The sequence below is a fragment of the Chlorocebus sabaeus genome, chromosome 8 (genome assembly GCF_047675955.1).
Source record: "Chlorocebus sabaeus isolate Y175 chromosome 8, mChlSab1.0.hap1, whole genome shotgun sequence".
NCBI lineage: Eukaryota > Metazoa > Chordata > Mammalia > Primates > Cercopithecidae > Chlorocebus > Chlorocebus sabaeus.
This window is the reverse complement of record NC_132911.1, coordinates 72628008-72645688: the sequence shown is the minus strand read 5'-3', so window position 1 is coordinate 72645688 and position 17681 is coordinate 72628008. Positions and strand designations below refer to the sequence as shown.

At 36.8% G+C, this 17681-nt stretch overlaps 1 protein-coding gene across 3 annotated transcripts in view; it reads right to left on the bottom strand.

Annotated features, from left to right (window-relative positions):
- C8H8orf34 (chromosome 8 C8orf34 homolog) overlaps positions 1-17681 on the bottom strand; it is a 480957-nt gene that overhangs the window by 342076 nt on the left and 121200 nt on the right. For all 3 annotated transcript variants that reach the window (XM_008000806.3, XM_008000808.3, XM_038000419.2), the window contains exon 4: positions 9038-9166. In XM_008000806.3, the coding sequence (XP_007998997.2) occupies positions 9038-9166 (129 nt within the window). The remainder of the gene's footprint in view (positions 1-9037; positions 9167-17681) is intronic.

Sequence of the window (17681 nt, the reverse complement as noted above, 5' to 3'; positions counted from 1 at the left end):
GAGGGTGCAAGCACCAAGTCTTGGTGGCTTCCATGTGGTGTTGGGCCTGTGGGTGCACAGAAGTCAAGAACTGAGGTTTGGGAAACTCCACCTAGATTTCAGAGGATGTAAGGAAATGCCTGAATGTCCAGGCAGAAGTCTGCTACACAGGTGGAGCCCTCATGGAGAGCCTCTGCTAGGGCAGTGCAAAGAGGAAATGCAGGGGTGGCTCCCACAGCCTTGGGCATTCCTCCTTCATGGCTGGCATTGAGTGTCTGTGGCTTTTCCAGGAGCACAGTGCAAGCTGTCAGTGGATCTACCATTCTGGGATCTGAAGGATGGTGGCCTTCTTCTCATAGTGCCACTAGGCAGTGCTCCAGTGGGAACTGTGTGTGGAGGCCCCAACCCTACATTTCCCCTTTGCACTGCCCTCACAGAGGTTCTCCATGAGGAGTATCTGCTTTGTTTCAGGCTCTATTCATCTCTGTCCTTGCCTCCAGGCATGGACCATATCAACTCTGTCCCCATGTTGCCTCCAAGAGTGATTGGTAAAAAAAAAAAAAAAAATCAAACTTGCTTAGGATCACAATCTACTGACAAGATTCCTGTAGCATAGAAGTCCCTACCCCTGATTCCTGACTTCTCTGTAACCCAGACTTCTTGCTTCATTCCCTTTATTATTTGTTTCACCCTTCATGCACCAACAATATGATCTGTGATCTGAGAGATCAAAATAGACACCCCTTTATCAACTAGGATGGACCTCAAGGTTAAGGAAATGAAGGTTATGTAGGGGTCGAGAGTTCAAGGCCCAGCTGACATGGCAACTTCCTAAATTCCTATGGCTACAAGAAAATCCATACACTTGCTAAACTCCCTAGCAATAAGAGCTATCAGGAAAATTATCATACCCCATCCCTATCTCTGAATTACAAGCCAGACCACTAAGGTAACAGGACCAGCCCTACAAACATTCTTTTCTGATAAGCAACTGCAGACTTTAAGCCAGTTTCAGCCAACTTATAGAGACTGTGCATAAACTGTCTTTATATCCTATGATTCAACTTTTGACAAAGTGATATTCCACTTCATTTTAATGCTAAAACCACACCCCCAAGTGAACATAGGATGCATGTTACATATATGTTTGCCCATTGTGCATGTACTCAACAGCCCACATAAATATGTATGGCTTTCCCCCAAACCTACTGAATATGTATGATGCCTTTGTAATACAGACCCTGTAAGGCATAAAACCCAACCTGCCCTTTCCCTCTGCACTTTTAGTTCACACCAGAGACTATCTCTTGCTGGTTTGCAAACTGGTATCAGCAACAAAACTCTCCTTTTTACTATTCAGTCATCCTTGTGGCCTTTTCAATGATAAAACTTCCTCTTTCTTTGAAACACATTCTTACACACATGCTTCTCTCTTCCAGGATTATCTGTCTACAGGATATATCTTGACTCTCCTCCTACTGTACCTTGACCTTTGGATACTTCCAAATTTGATTCAGATAACTTTTCTATCAAGTTGTCCCTAAACTCCTTTGGAGATTCTTCTATGCCTCCTCAGTTCTCTTAAAGTACTTTGTACAAGACTTTGAAACTATGATTTCCAAACCTGTCTCCACTACTAAAATGTAAGCTTGAAGTCTAGGTCCACGTGTTAGTCATCTTTGCATTCCCGTATACATTCAATGAATGTGGGAATGAATGAACAAGTAATTGCCACATTATCCATCTCTATTTTCTCTCATGCATAGTTATTCTATCACTCCTTATTCTGTTTTTCAGAAAAGACTTCTTGGGTACATTCCTGACTGACTCACTAAAAAAGTCCTTTGCTATTTTTTTCTCTTGGCTGAGTGCAGGTTGCTATTAGCAGTCACAGAGCATAAATATCTGTCCTCTGTTCCCCCCCAGCAGCTGGGCTCTTTTCTTTGGAAAGGCTCCAGCCAGTGTTTTCATGTGAACTGAAATCCATGGACCAATATCTGGATGCCCTAAAGATACTCATTCCACCACTGTCTCAAGTCACAGGGAGCTGTCAGAAGCAGCAAAAGCATTAGACCCAGAGAACACTGGAAACCCCGCCACCCTGGGAATACTGCCTCACAAAGTAGAAGGTTTTGTTGGCCAATTGCATGAAATAAAAAACTACTGCTCTTTAGCTTTTGGGTTGTTTATGTATTTGTTTATGCTCTTACTTAGCTATCTATTTATTTTTAAGCATCATAGTCAAAGCCAAAGATCCCAGCAAACAAGTCAAATCTACAAACAGCCAAACCCATGTCATTTTATCCCAAAGGCTCACATTTTAAAAAGCAGAAGGCTCGTTTAAATGAAGAAAGCTAGAGTTGGAGGAGGTCTCATAAAAGAGGGATCAGGATGAAATGGAACCAGAGGTAGCCCTCTTCAAGCAAACTGTAACCAAGTTATGTGCTAAACTTTGTGCCAAGTCCTAGGGATTGCAAGAGCAAAGTGGCTCAGCCCTCAGGAAACTCAAGGTCCAGAGGAGATAAATAAAGCAGATTATAGCAGATAAGTGTGTTCAGAGAAACATATAGAAGCACAAAGAGAGGGGATGCAAATCCACCCCAGAAGAGGACAGCAACAGAGAAATAATCTTGGAAGTGGTATTTGAGCTGAAGCTAAAGAGAAGAGTAAATGTGGCTTGCTGAAGAGGGAAGCAGTGGAAGGAGCTGACCACCGGTGACACTTCAGGGCTTATGGGGACAGCATAAGCAAAAGCATGGAAAAGAGGAACCTTGAGGGAGTGTGCTGCATAAAGAAAGTCATAAGCAGATCCTGGAGCACTTTCTCTGAAGTTTTAGGGAGGCACTGAATACCTGAAACAAGTGAATGTCAGGCTTTCACTTTAGAGGCACTACACTTACAATGAAGGCTGATCCGCAGAACGGAGAAGCAAATCAATAGTGTGTGTTCCTTGTTTCTCCTGGGCACCAAGCTAGCCTACTTTCCCTAGCTCCCTTGCAGTTAGCTGTAGAATGTGGGCAGATAATGTATGCCGCTTCCATGATTTGCATTAGAAACCTGCCCCATGATCTTCCACAGGCTCTTTCTGCTTCTGCAGCAACCTTGAAAGTCACGTGTTGAAGATGGTAGAATGATAGGATGGAAGGAGTCTGCATTTCTGGAACATCACATGAAACTATTCTCTGAGTGAGAAAATATTTACATTGTATCAAGCCACAGAGATTTTGGCCATGAAATTCTCCTAAACATGAAGTTATAGCAGTCCAGTCAACCATAAGCTCAATAAGGGCAGAGGCTGTCCTCTTTTTTTTTCTGACACAGGGCAGGAATGAAATATCTTTAATGGATAAACCAATAATCTGGTCAGAGAAGTTGAGAGGATGAACTAGAAGATATTGATAGGAGTGGAGAAATAAACCAGACTCAAAACATGTCTTAGAGGGAAATTAGCAAGATTTGATAACTAATCAGTTATGAACAGTAAGGAAGAGAGAGGAATCTAGAAGGGTTCCAGTTTGGAAGAATAGGTAAGTTACAGTATCACCACCTAACACACAGCATGCAGCCGAAAGGTCACATTTGAAGAGGGAGGTGTGGTCCATTTGGATACATTGAGTTTAACATGGCATTGGGATAGCCAAGTGGAGATACACTTTCGGCATGTTGTAAAAACGCATAAAAGGTGTGGATGGAAATACACTCATTTGAGTTAGCTGTGTAGAGGTGATAAATGATAAGGGTGAATGAATACACTCATTTGAGTTAGCTGTGTAGGGGTGATAAATGATGAGGGTGAATGAGGTTGAACAGAGAGAGCACTTGAAAAGACAAAGGCAAAGGGTGAATCACGAACCATAGGAATAGCATTAAGAGTGGCAGGGAAGAAAGATAAACTCCTGAATGAGACCTACAGGAAGTGATGCAAAGGGCATCCAAAGAGGATGGAGGGCCAGCTCCCAGAAAGGAGGCGAACAGAGAGTCTGAAGAATGGCAGAGTAATCAATGGGGTTTACAACTACCAGAGAAATTTTGTAACATGAGGACTGGAAAACTTCTTATGCCATTTGGCAATTTGGAAATCACTTGGTGACCAGTGTGAGATAAGTTTCAGAAGTATAGGTACGATTATATAATTGCTTTGAGGAGTAGAAGGAAGATGAGCAAGTAGAGACAGTGAGCACTAACTGATACAAGAGTTAAAAAGAAATTATTTAGGCAGGTAGTGAGGGAAAGGAAGCCCTCAGTAAGGTTTTCCTTTTAATGAAAAGCAGCTCCAAAATCATTTTATTTTCTAGCAAAGAGCAGACTGTAAAATCCAGCTGCAGACAGACAAGCAAGCTGGAAGCTTGCATGGGTGAATGCTGGCAGTTGTGCCAATAGGAAAAGGCTATCTGGGAGTAGGGACATTCAAATGGTGGCTCTCTCTTCCCTTTTCCTTTCCAACCACCTGTGCAGTAGGGAGCAGACAACATGGCGCCAGCCACGTGGAAAGTCTATTTGCATAATAAGATTAGGGTGGCGCAGCCAGTTTCCTGGCATGTTATGTAAACATCATGTCTGGTCTGACCAATCTTTGGGTCCTATGTAAATCAGATACTGCCTCCTCAAGCCTGTCTATAAAATCTGGTGCACTCTGCAGCAGGCCAGAAGTCCCATTTGGGCACCCCTGTCTCTCGCAAGAGAGAGAACTGTTCTCCTTTTTCTTTGTTTGACCCATTAAACCTCCACTCCTAAACCCACTTCTTGTTGTGTCTGTGCCCTCCATGCCCTTGGTGTCAGACAATGAACCTCGGGTATTTACCCCAGACAATGATGCCGCATCATAACTACTCTTTCAAACATTGTATGAAGGAGGAAGAAGGAAAACCGATGATGTCTGGAGTTAATCTCAAGAGAAGAGATTTTGTGGGGTTTTTTTGTTGATATTAGAGCAGTGATGTCCAGTACAGTAGCCACTTGTCCTGTGGCTACTGACCAGTTGAAATGTGGCTAGTTCCAAAATGAGAGGTGCTGTGAATTAAAATTTACACTAGAGTTTAAAGACTTAGAATTTAAAAAAAAAAAAAGAACATAAAATATCTCGAAAATTTTTTATATGGAATACAATGAAACATAATAATTGGATACATTGGGTTAAATACAACATTTTATTCCAATTGTTTTCACATATTTCTTTTTGACTTTTTAAAATGTGTCTGTTTGAAAATATAAAATGTATACCTGGCAAACATTACATTTCTACTGGAAAATGCTTAGCTGGAGCATGCTATAGGTGAATAAATAATAATAGCAATAATAATACCTATGGCAGGCAGAATTCTAAGATGGCCCTCAGGATTCACTTTTGTGGCATCTTTTCCTCTTTGATTCTGAGTGGGCCTCCTGAGCGTGAAGGGTTATCACACCCTTGAATAGAATACTAACCAGGAGACTTTGAGCAAATCAGAATGGGGATTACTCTACATGGCTCTGCCCTAATCAGGTGTGTCCTTTAAAGGAAAGAATCAGACAACTACTACATCATGGCCTCAACGAATTAGCAGTAAATTACTACTGAGATGGGGGCAAACACTTGAAGGAATGGGTAAGAGTCCAGGCTCCTGGGAAGAAAAAAGTAATGTTTGAGGAAAGTACAGAAATGCTAGAAAGTGAGGGATCAAGGCACCAAAAACCCACTATGCCTACTTCATCATGACTATGTGGTGATACAAGCTGCTGTGGGAGTCATTCTAACATGTCTGCCTTTACAAGAGAGCAATATCATGCAGATTGCCACAGTTTATGATTGACTTCAAGATAAAATGTTACATCGAAAGGTTTGAACAAAAGCCAGAAAAATAGCATGGTACAGTTGTTACTGAAACAGAAATCATATTTGCAAACTGAAGAGACTATCTAGTCTTCCCTGCTATTATTTGAGTCGTGTGTGTGTGTGTGTGTGTGTGTGTGTGTATGTGTGTGTGTTCATTTCATTTAAGTCTCTAAAAGTTGGCAGTAGATGAGCTGAAATAACTATCATTTTGAGAGATGTAAATGATTATTTGCTGTCGATCTCAACTAAAAAAAAATACTTCTAAAATATGTAGGTTTTTTTAGACTGTACAGCTAAGATGAAGTGAATTCTCATCAGTGACTACATTAAAATTAGATCACTAAAAACTTTCAGCCTTTTGCCTCAATGGCTATGCCACCGGAAAGAAAGGTCCACAATATCAAGACATGGAGTATTCCTTATGAAAGTACCTGGAAGAAAATCCCATCCCCTATGTCTTCCTAGTAATTAAAACAATGGGTAATAAAGCTACTATCATAGAAAAAGAGTTAACAAGTTGAAACTGTTGTAAGAGTCAGATGAAAATGAATTACATCCTGGTTCAAGTTGGAGGAAGTAGGAATGCCATTACATAGCTAAACTCTGGGCAAGTAGACTGATAAACAATCATCAGCAAACAGTAAAGCTGCATTTGTATTCGTGTATACTGACCAGGGCAGGCATGTTGATAACTTGGTAGTAAACACGTTGTGCCTAAGACAATTTAATATTAAAGCTCAGATACAGAAAATCATAGAAACTCAAGTCATTCCAAGAAAGTATCATTTTGCTCAGAAAAATAGCCAAAGAAAAGAGCAAGTCTTCTATATGTAACCAGCCATCCTCTTAACTCACATAAATCCCACCAGAATACCCTAAGAAAGCAGAGTCCCTTAAAACCATTAAGTGAAGCCAAAAGCAACCTTCTACTATGTCTATAGGAGTTGACTATGACACTTCATTCTGGCCTCACTATGGAGTCACCTGATAGCTTTTCTGGCCCTTATTTTATCCCAGGAATAATGTCCTATACCTGTATATCTTCTACTCTGATGACCAAGGACTGTCTTTATTGTTTTCCAGGCTTGCCTGCAAGTATTAAACATGGCCCCCACTAGCTTCTGATCATTGGACTCAGTTGTAGGGCTCCACCTGTGTTATGATCTGAGTGTTGGTGTCCTCCCAAAATTCATAAGCTAAACTCTAATCTGCAATGTGATGGTGTTAGGAGGTGGAGCCTGGGAGGTGATGAGGACATGTGGGTTCCTTTCTCATGATTGGGATTACTGACCTTATAAAGGAGGCCTTTGAGAGCTGCCTTGCCCTTTCTACCATGTGAGGACACAGCTAGGATATACAATCTATGGAACCAAGAAAGAGGTCCTCATCAGATACCAAAGGTGTCAGCTGGATTTTAGACCGCCCACCCTCCAGAACTATAAGAAAAAAATTTCTATTGTTAATAAGTCACTCAGGGTACAGTATTTTGCTATAGCAACCCAAATGGGGTAAGACAACCTGGAAGGCCACAGCCAGGTTTTCTGGGTCCACAGCTTGAATTCTGGCGCTTCTGCTACAAATGTGGGCCACTACATAATTGAAATGCAGTCAAATCCCTGTATTAAAAATTTGGGGGAACAGAGCAAATACTACCTCACAAATTAACAACAGCATAACAAGTGTTTGAAAAGCAGGTGTCACATTTTAAAGGACAACAGCTGATTGAACGTGTTATTTGAAAGTCTTTATAATGATCAGACATATTCTTCAATCACCCTTCTTTTAGTTCATGTTATTAGGTAAATTGAGAGGCTATAAAGAATCCTCAGGCTTTGCTCCAAAGGGTAAGATTCATAAATATGGTGCCTTTGTCATATGAAGAGGATCAGGCTCTTTTCATAAACATAATATAGTCATAAGCTGAAAACTCACTTAACTGTTATTTTCTACAAAAGGAAATTTAACCAAACATGGAGCTTTCTGGAATCCCATTCAGAGGGTTTTACTAACAGCAAAGCATAAGATCCTGTGATAAGGCAGCTTAACTTCTGAAAAGGATTCACTGCACAAAAATCTGGAAGGATCTAATGAACTATGAATGAAGAGGCATGAAAAAACTAAAGCTGTACACACACACACATACATATACAATACCAAATGTAAATATGTATAACTACATATATAAGTATATATATATTCTTTCAAAATATAGCAAGAAAATATTTACCTTTGATAAAAATCATGAAATTAGTAAAACTCTGATATCTAAAATAAAAATAGAGATCCTAAAATACAATCCACTAGAATTTGCTGGTGTTCTAACTACTTTCCACTGAAAATCTTTAGTATTCTACGGGAATAAAATAAAATTTTGGTGAGGCCATGGCATCAATGGGCTTCTAAAGGTGCCTAATTTTTAAAATTGAGAAAAACTTAACGAAACCAAAGAAATATAGGAATACTTTTAACTCACTACTAAAACCATAAAATGTATATGTATGGCTGCATATATAAGTGAATTTATTAAATCTAAATAATCATTTAATTGCCTACTCTTATGACAATAACAGTTATTTAAAAGGTTTTACTTGAAATGTATCATTTTTAAGCCTTCACACCTAGCAGAAGAAGGAGGTATAATCATGTCTTTCTGTTTTGGAGATGAGCAAACCAAGGCACATGGAGGTTAAATGATTTATCTGATTTATTATGATTTATGTCACAGATGGCAGAGCAAAACCATAACCTAAGTCCTCAGATTACAGAGATGCTGCTTTCATTTTTTTTTTTTAAATCCCTAGCCATCGTGCTAGGCTCTGAAAAGATTCTAAGAAGAATTTGGTCCAGCTACCATCTTTAAGAAGTTTAGAGACATCAAAAACTCACAGAGGCAATGGGTATGTTAATTGATTAGAAAGATGCAAAACAGTATGTTTCCAAAGAAAAGAATGAAGAAGCTACCATTAGGTGCACATTTAAACTAAATAACAGAAACCATGAAGAAATGTTGGAGCCAAACAGCTATGAGGAGTTCTACAGCTCTTTCTACTCCATGTTATCAGTCTACCCAAGAATCTGTATAATATGCAAAATCAAGTTCCTTTCCAATCTCATGCCCTTGGAACTACTCAGCCTCTTGCAGAATTAGAATGAGGATGTTATAAATGGGTTACTGGCATGAGTAATGAATGCTTCTGCTTTAATATTGGTTAGGAGTTTCAATTATAATCAAGTAAATGAACTTACTTCGGGAGAGATTCTCAAGGGCTTTCCCCAGCTTCTTGCTCTCTTGAAGGATGTGATTCAATTCATCAAAATCACGGCTTTGTGGTTTAGTCCTCCAGTTCCACTTTGGATGCTCTACTGACCTTGGCACTATGTTTAAAAAAAATGGTAATTTCATAAGCATGCTACATAATGACACAAACTGACCATTCACCATTATGTGAAAGATTGTACCAAGATCAATGTATAGAATAAAAAAATGTTTGTCTTGAAGATGGTTTTCTTGTGAGAAAACAGAGGGGAAGATATGAAGCCAGGTTTAAAGAAAATATTTTAACTGAAAAAGTAAAGGGAAGTGTAGTGGAGTTTATAGAGAAAAGAAAAGTCAGGTATTGACTTAAAACTAATCATTTATATAACACAGAGAGAAACGCACAGGCAAAATGTACTTTGTATTATGTCATCAGCTTAAAAAAACACTAATTCCCTCAACAGCAACTGGCAATTATTTAGTAAATATTTTTAGGACATTCATAGAAGGCTAAATATATGTATTTATCTTCATGTACCCCTCAAATTCCCACTAAAATGACACTACAGTGAAGGGATTTCTTTCCTCAAAGAATAAGTTGAACAAGCAGAGAAGACATTATTAGGCAAGAAGTAGCAATATATTTTGAGAGAAGATGCAAAATGGATGGATGATTGGTAACTGGATTTCACAAGGCAAAGAAAACTGAAACCTAAGTCTCTGAACAGAGGGATGCTAAGAAAGTCAATATCTCACACTATTTAAATATTAAAGCTTCAATCCAGGAGGACAATGTCAAAGTAATAATAATATAAGAACTTAATTGCTTTTCAGATTTAAAGGGCCCGTTAAATGTCCAGCACAAGTCAAGGCATATTTTAAAACATGTTTTAATAGTGCAATAAAGAAAACAACGTAAAACTTTTCGGGGCAAAAGTAGTAAATCAAATTAATACCAGATTTCTCACAGGTAACACTTGGCCTAAGAAGACAAAGAAGCAATTCCTTCCAAATTCCAACTATAGAGTACTTCTTAGAACTGTATACCCAACTAAGGAACCATTTAGGATACTTTGAAGAACTGAAAAAGTTACCTTGCAAAAGCATTCTTTTACAGAAAGCTCCTACTGGAGGTACTCTACCAAAATAACCAAGTAAATCAAAAACTGGCAGGACTTGGATTTCAGGAAACAGGTGACCTCCCACTCTCCCAATACGGAAAAGGAACAGGGAATTCTCAGGAAGATAGTGAAAGACAGTCTAAAAGGCAGTTGAGAAGTCGTCTAGAAACCAATGAGTCAAACATGGAGCAAGAGGACAGAGGGCTACAGAAGACAAGTCTCTAAAAATTTTTAAAATAAAAGATAACTATAAAATAGAAGTTAAGTTTACTTGTCTCTGATCATATTAAGAAGGTTTAACTCTTTGGGTAGAGTTTGGCAAAACATTAGAGATGGGTACATAGTAAACAAAGCAAGCAGAAAAGCAAGAGAACTATCAATTCTAGAACAGTTGGACATCTAAGGCTCAACCATGAACAATATTAATTAATTAGTTGTAAGAATACCAATGTAGAATACATATTTAATCAACATTTGAAATAACTGCATTACTATACAGCCAGGATGAGATGGAGGTTAGAGTTTGGAGCACAAGGTATGAAGGATGTCAAGAGATAATGCCTCACATTTAAAAAGGAAGAGAACCTTATGTTTGATTGTGTAGATTTAGGGATCAGAAGCAACATCTAAAAGAGGTGAAAGTGATTGCAGGTTAGGAGCCGAGTTGGGTAGAAAAAAGGACACTACTCTCTCAGTACTACTTTTTTTAAACCATGTACCATTATGTTTTGATAAAAATAAAATAAAATTTAAAAATATTTATATGGTAAGGACATAGGAAATAGTCTCCACCTAACGAAATATATCATTCTGTCACCTTTTTAAAAAGTAATCTGGCAATTTCTATTACGATGAAAAATGCACCGACCCTGTAACCCAACAATCTTATGTCTGGCAAAGTCATCATAAAGAAATGAAAGCACCTGTATTTAAATACATATGTACAAGGTTGCTCATTTTCACAGAAAGTGCAAGACTTTGTTTATTTTAGCAAATATTTTGTGACCACGAAACCCTGTTAGTAATTTAAATGCCCTTCAACAAAGGAATGGTTGAATAAATCATCTCACATTCACATTGCATGCAATTATTTAAAAGGGCAAGTTAAATCTAAGTATATTACCATAAAGATATTTCCACAGTGCATTTTATTATTATTTTTATTTTTAGTTGTACAAATATATAAGGTATACATGAAATTTTGTTACATGTACATAACATGTAGTAATCAAGTCACTGCATGGCTTAACTGTGAACAATGTTAATTAATTAACTATAATAATATCAACATAGAGTACATATTTAACCAACACTTAGGGTGTGCATCGACAGAGTACAGTACACTTGTGTTAACTATAGTCACCCTACTGTTCTATCAAACACTGAATTTATTCCTTCTATCTTACCATATGCTTATATTACCCTTTAGCCCACTTCTTTCATTCTCTCCCATGTCCCAATCACCCTTCCCAGTCTCTGTTATCTATCTTTCATTCCCTTACCTGCAAGGGATCAGCTTTATTAGCTCCCACATATAAGTTAGGGTATGCAATATTAGTCTTTTTGTGCCTGGATTATTTCACTTAAGATAATAACCTCCAGTTTCACCATGTTGCTGAGAATGACATGATTTCATTCTTTTTTTAATGACCAAGTAGTATTTCATTGTGTATACGCACCACATTTTCTTTATCCATATATCCACTGATGGACACTTAGATTGATTTCTATTGTGAATAGTGCTTTAATAGACATGTGAGAGCTGGTATCTTTTGGACATAATGTTTGCTTTTCCTCTGGTAGATACCCAGTAGGGGGATTGCTGGATTGAATGGTGGTTCTATTTTAAGTTTTTTGAGAAATCTCCATACAGTTCTCCATAGTTGCTGTACTAGTTTACCTTCCCACTAACAGTGTGTAAGAGTTCACTTTTCAGCCAGGCATGGTGGCTCACGCCTATAATCCTAGCCCTTTGAGAGGCCAAGGAGGGTGGACCATGGGGTCAGGAGTTTGAGATCAGCCTGGCCAATATGGAGAAACCCCATCTCTACCAAAAACAATACAAAAATTAGCTGGGCATGGTGGCGGGCGCCTGTAGTCCCAGTACTTGGGAGGATGAGACAAGAGAATAGCTTCAACCTGGGAGGCAGAGGTTGCAGTGAGCCGAGACCGTGCCACTGCACTCAGCCTGGGTGATGGAGTGAGACTCCATCTCAGAAAACAAAAAAAACAGAGTTCTCTTTTCTCTGCATCCTTGCTAACATCTATTATTTTTCTTTTTATTAATAGCCAGACAATGCATTTTAAAATAATAAAAACACATTGCTTAAGAACATCTACAGCTTAAGGTCACTTTTATGCAGCAAACTAACCCATCCATATCATATCTGCTAATGAGTACAAGGAAAAGACTATACGAAGATACAGACTATTTCTAGGGGAGTAGAATTTGAGGGGAGATAAGTGAAGGAGACTATTTCTCTTTCTACAGGTCTGTATATTTTACATTGTCAAAATAAATAAATATTCATTCTGTCATTTAAATAAACCTAGAAATTAAAAATTGAAAATGAATGCCACTGCCTCACCTGAGCTTCTTGGTTTAAGGGACCCTGGGACAGAGATATCAGCTAAAATTATTAACACACTAGTGTGCTAGCAACATACAGTAGACACAGTGACCATGATCAATCCAGTAAACACTTCCAGGCCCACAACTGCTACCTTACAGGCCATTCCCCATGGGAAACCTATGGAGGAACCTAGGCTTAAGAGAGAGAAGTTCAGATGAGGGAGTGGAAAAAACAATATTTGTGTCAGATTCCTTAAAACTTTGGCACTTTGTTAACCTTCTTTGAATAATTTCTCTAATCTGCAATCTGTATCACTACATTATCCGATTTTCTGCTAATTACTATATGTTATCAAGGTCTCTCTTTATATTTTCTTTTTAATTTACAAAACAAGAACTCAGGTTTTTTTTTCAAATCCTAGTCAATATCCCGAGATATCTACCAGACACAGCCCAGGTTCCCATCATCCCAGCTGAGCCCAGCACCTGCAGACCTACCCACTGAATGCACCACACGGGCACGTCAGGTGAGGCCAGCAGAACTGACCAGTCTACATACAGAATCATGAGAAACCACAAATTGTTGCTGTTTTCAGCCACTTTGTTTTGGGAAAATTATATGCTGTACAATAGAGAACTAATTAATACCGTACCCAAGAACTTTTCCTTGGCAACTTCTGAGAGGAGCTGAGACCAATTTCTTTTGATGTTTTTGTAGCTTGTGACAATTTGATACATATAACAAATCTTGCATAACTTATCATGGGAATCCAACTAGGACAACCAAAGCCATGGTATAATCATGATCTAATCAGCCATGCTGGGTGATTTCAAAAGCTGTTTTGATAAGTAATGGAAAGAAATTTGGGAAGTCATTTGTCTGATATACTGTCTTTGGATAAGAACACCTCTAAACTTTTCTGATAGATTGAAAACCTTATTTAAGTCATACTACATCTTAAAAGTAAAGGGTTAGCATTTAAAAATGTTTTTAAAAATATCCACAGGGAAAATGAGAAATAGAAGAACAGTATCAACTATCTAATAAAACCTGTAGAGGAAGATGACAGAATCTGAGATTCAAGAGAGTCTTTGGGGTCACTGACGCAGAGCTCACTCTAGTGCAGGAGGCCACCCACAGCACCTTGCAAATGGCTTTTCCTCAGTCTTCCCCGAGGACACTATGTTACAGAGCAGTCTATTGTATATCAAGGAGTGCTAATTTTTGAACAATTCTTTATTGTAGTCATCAAATTCTAATTCAATATGACCTCCACCAATAGTTTCTGTGAGTTTAAAACAAATTTACTGTTTCCTCCACATAACATTTGAGATACTGTCTATATATTTCTTTTGAACCAAAATAACTTTCAACCTTGTTCTCTAAAATTTAAAAAATGCTAATGTTCTTATCTGAACGTTCTCCCTGAGTACTTTACTTTCATTTTAAATATGCCAGGAAATATCCCCAGTACTACGGTTATGAAATACTGAAAACTGATTATAATGAGATAATTACTTCATGTCTCATGCCTTCTGTATATCCATATCACGATTTTTCAGCTATTGTTCTCCTGTCCTCATTTTTTAATATTTGTGTAGCTTGTACTTTCTATACATATATGTATGTATATACTCCCTTTTTTCCCTAAAATTATAATGACAGTCTATAAATATCCAGCTATTTATCTTTGTATATTCTGTGCTAAATGCATCATTTAAAAAAAAAACAAAACCCTGAGAAAGGCTCCCTTAAATTCAAAAGCGTAAACAAAACAACTGAGCGTTGATATCAACTTTTGATTTTAACCTAAACCAACATATTTACCTCAATTTTCTCATCTGGATTATAAATTTGAAATGGTTATAAAGGATCAGCATTCACTATCATGCACAGAATATTGATAGACAATGTCTTTCTTGTCATTTCTGCCAAAATTCTACTCATCATCCACAACCATTCCACACAATAGGTAACCAGTAGAAGTACTTAATATTACAAGGTAAAACCTTCATCAAACCATACTTATCTTATCTATGACACATAAATATTGAAGATTGACACTACAATGCTACCTTGCAGATCTTCGTCCCTATGCCAGCTTGCATTGTATAGCTGCTATTTTTTGGTTATTTGAAAGTGCCAAAACATTACAAGGCAAAACCTTCATCAAAACCTACTTATCTATAGCACATAACTATTGAAGATTGATAATATAATGTTACCTTGCAGATCTTTGTCCCTATGCCAATTTGAATTGTATAAGTGCTGTTTTTTGGTTACTTGAAAATGCACAATTTCTAAACTGGTATCACATAAAGGCTAGAATACATTTTAGTATAAATCCATCCTTACATTATCTGCATTTATTCATTTATTCATTCAATCATTTATGTACTCATTCTCATAGCATAAATGATGTGTTTGTCCCTGTTCTAGATACATAGGGATTAAAGTAACAAAGTACTCTGCACTGAAGATATTACATTCTACCAAGCTCACAGTCTTTTGAATGGGCTAAGAAGTTGCTTTTTTCTTCAGAAAGTTCTTCTGATTAATATACAGTAGCTACTTTAAGTAAATTTTAGACAGGGATTATTTTAATGAATCGATAACTGTTTTTTCTACCCACAGAAGTTAATTGCTATTAAAATATTTATGTCTTTTTTCCTTTTTTCTTTAAAACATATGAACAATGCTCAGAAAACTTTTTGGTTTTATTCTATAAATATTTATTCCAGGCAATATTTTAGTTAAGAAAATATCCTTCTATTCCCAAAGAGTTTTAATTTCATTATATTTACAATAACAGATGCAAATTTGTATCGAATAGCATTCAGTTATTGATTGAGATGTCAATAGCTTTTTTACTTGATCAACATGTATGATGTGCTGACATATAATGGTAATAGTAAAAGAAGAGAAGAGAAAGAATAATAAAGGAATAATGATCAAAAGATATTTCCTGCAAATATTAATCAAAAGAGAGCTGAGTGGCTGCACTAGTATCAAAAAAATAGTTTTTAGGACAAAAATCATCATAGGAGGCAAAGAAGGGCATTATATAGTGATTAAAAAGGATAATCCACCAAGAAGACATAATAATTATAAACACAGAAACACCTAGCTGCAGAGCCTTAAAATATAGGAGGCAAATATTGACATAATTTAAGGAGAGTTGGAGGGCCCTATAATAATAGTAGTGGATTTTAAAATCCCCACTTTCGATAATGGAGCAAATAGACAGAAGACCAATAAGGACATGAAGGACTTGAACAACACTATAAACTGGTAAGACCTAACAGATGTATACAGAACATTCCACCTAACAAGAATACACATTCTTCTCAAATGCGCATGGAACATTCTCTAGGAGAGATCTTATGTTAGGCAACAAAACAAGTCTCAAAAATTTTAAAGGATTGAAATCATACCAAGTATCTTCTCTGACAACAAAAGAATAAAACTAGAAGTCAAAGGAAAAAGAAAAATGGGAAATTCACAAATATGAGAAAATTTAACAATATGTTCATTTATAATGAATGAGACAAGGAAGAAATCACAAGATAAATTAGAAAATACTTTGTGACCAAAAAATATGAAAACAACATACTGAACCTTATGGTATGCAGTGGAAGCAGTGCTCAGACAGAAATTTATAGCAGTAAATGTCCCCATTAATAAAGAAGAAAAATGTCAAATCTAAAACCTAACTTTACACCTTAAGGAAGTAGAAAAAGAAGAGCATAATAAACCCAAGCTACCAAAAGGATGAACATAGTAAAGGTTAAAGCAGAGGTCAATGAAACAGAAGACAGAAAAACAATAGAGAAAATCAGCAAAACCAAAAGTTGGTTCTTTAGAAAGATGAAAAAGTTAAGAAATCTTTAGCTAGATTGATTTAAAAAGAAAACTCAAATTATTAAAATTAGAAATAAAAGTGAGACATTACTACAAACCTTAAGAAAATTAAAAAGTATTATAAGAGAATACTATAAACCATCAAATGCCAACAAACTGGATGACTTAGAAAATTTCTAGAAACATGCGAACTACCAATACCGACTCAAGAGGAAATAGAATATCAGAATGGATTTATAACAAGTAAAGACTTTGACTCACTAATAAAGAAATCTCCCAACAAGGACAAGGCCAGAATAAAGTGGCTTCACTGGTAAATTCAACCCAGCATTTAAAGAAGAATTAACACCAAGTTTTATTAATTCTTCCAAAAAAGTTGAAGAAAAGGGAACATATTCTGATTTATTCTAAGAAGCCAGCATTGCCCAAGTACCAAAGATAAAGACAGTACAAGAAAAGAAGATTACAAACCAATATCTTTTATGAATGTAGATGCAAAATCCTCAATAAAATGGTAACAAACTAAATCCAGCAGTATATTAAAAGGATTATATATCATGGCCAAGTATTTATCCTAGGAATTCAAGGGTTATTTAAGAAAATTATAAAATGTAACACATCATATTAATAGAATGATAACAAAAACTGCATGATTATCTCAACTGATTGAGAAAAAACACTGGAAAACAATGCAACACACATTCATGATAAAAATATCCAATGAACTAGGAATAGAAGACAACTTTCTCAACATGATAAAAGACATTTTCAAAAAACTCACAGCTAACACCACACTCCATGATACAAGACCAAAAGTCTTTCCCTTAACATGAATAATGAGAAAAGGATACCTTCCTGCTTTCATCACTTCTGTTCAACCTTGTATTGGAATTTCTAGCTGGAGCTATTAGGCAAGAAAAGAAAAATAAAAGGCAACCAAATTGGAAAGGAAGAAGTTAAACTATCCCTATATTTAGATGGCATAATCTGATCTTTTCAAGAATCCTAAAGAATTCACAATAAAGTGTTAGAACCAATAAACTGGTTCAGCAAAATTTTGGGAAATAAGATCAAAACAC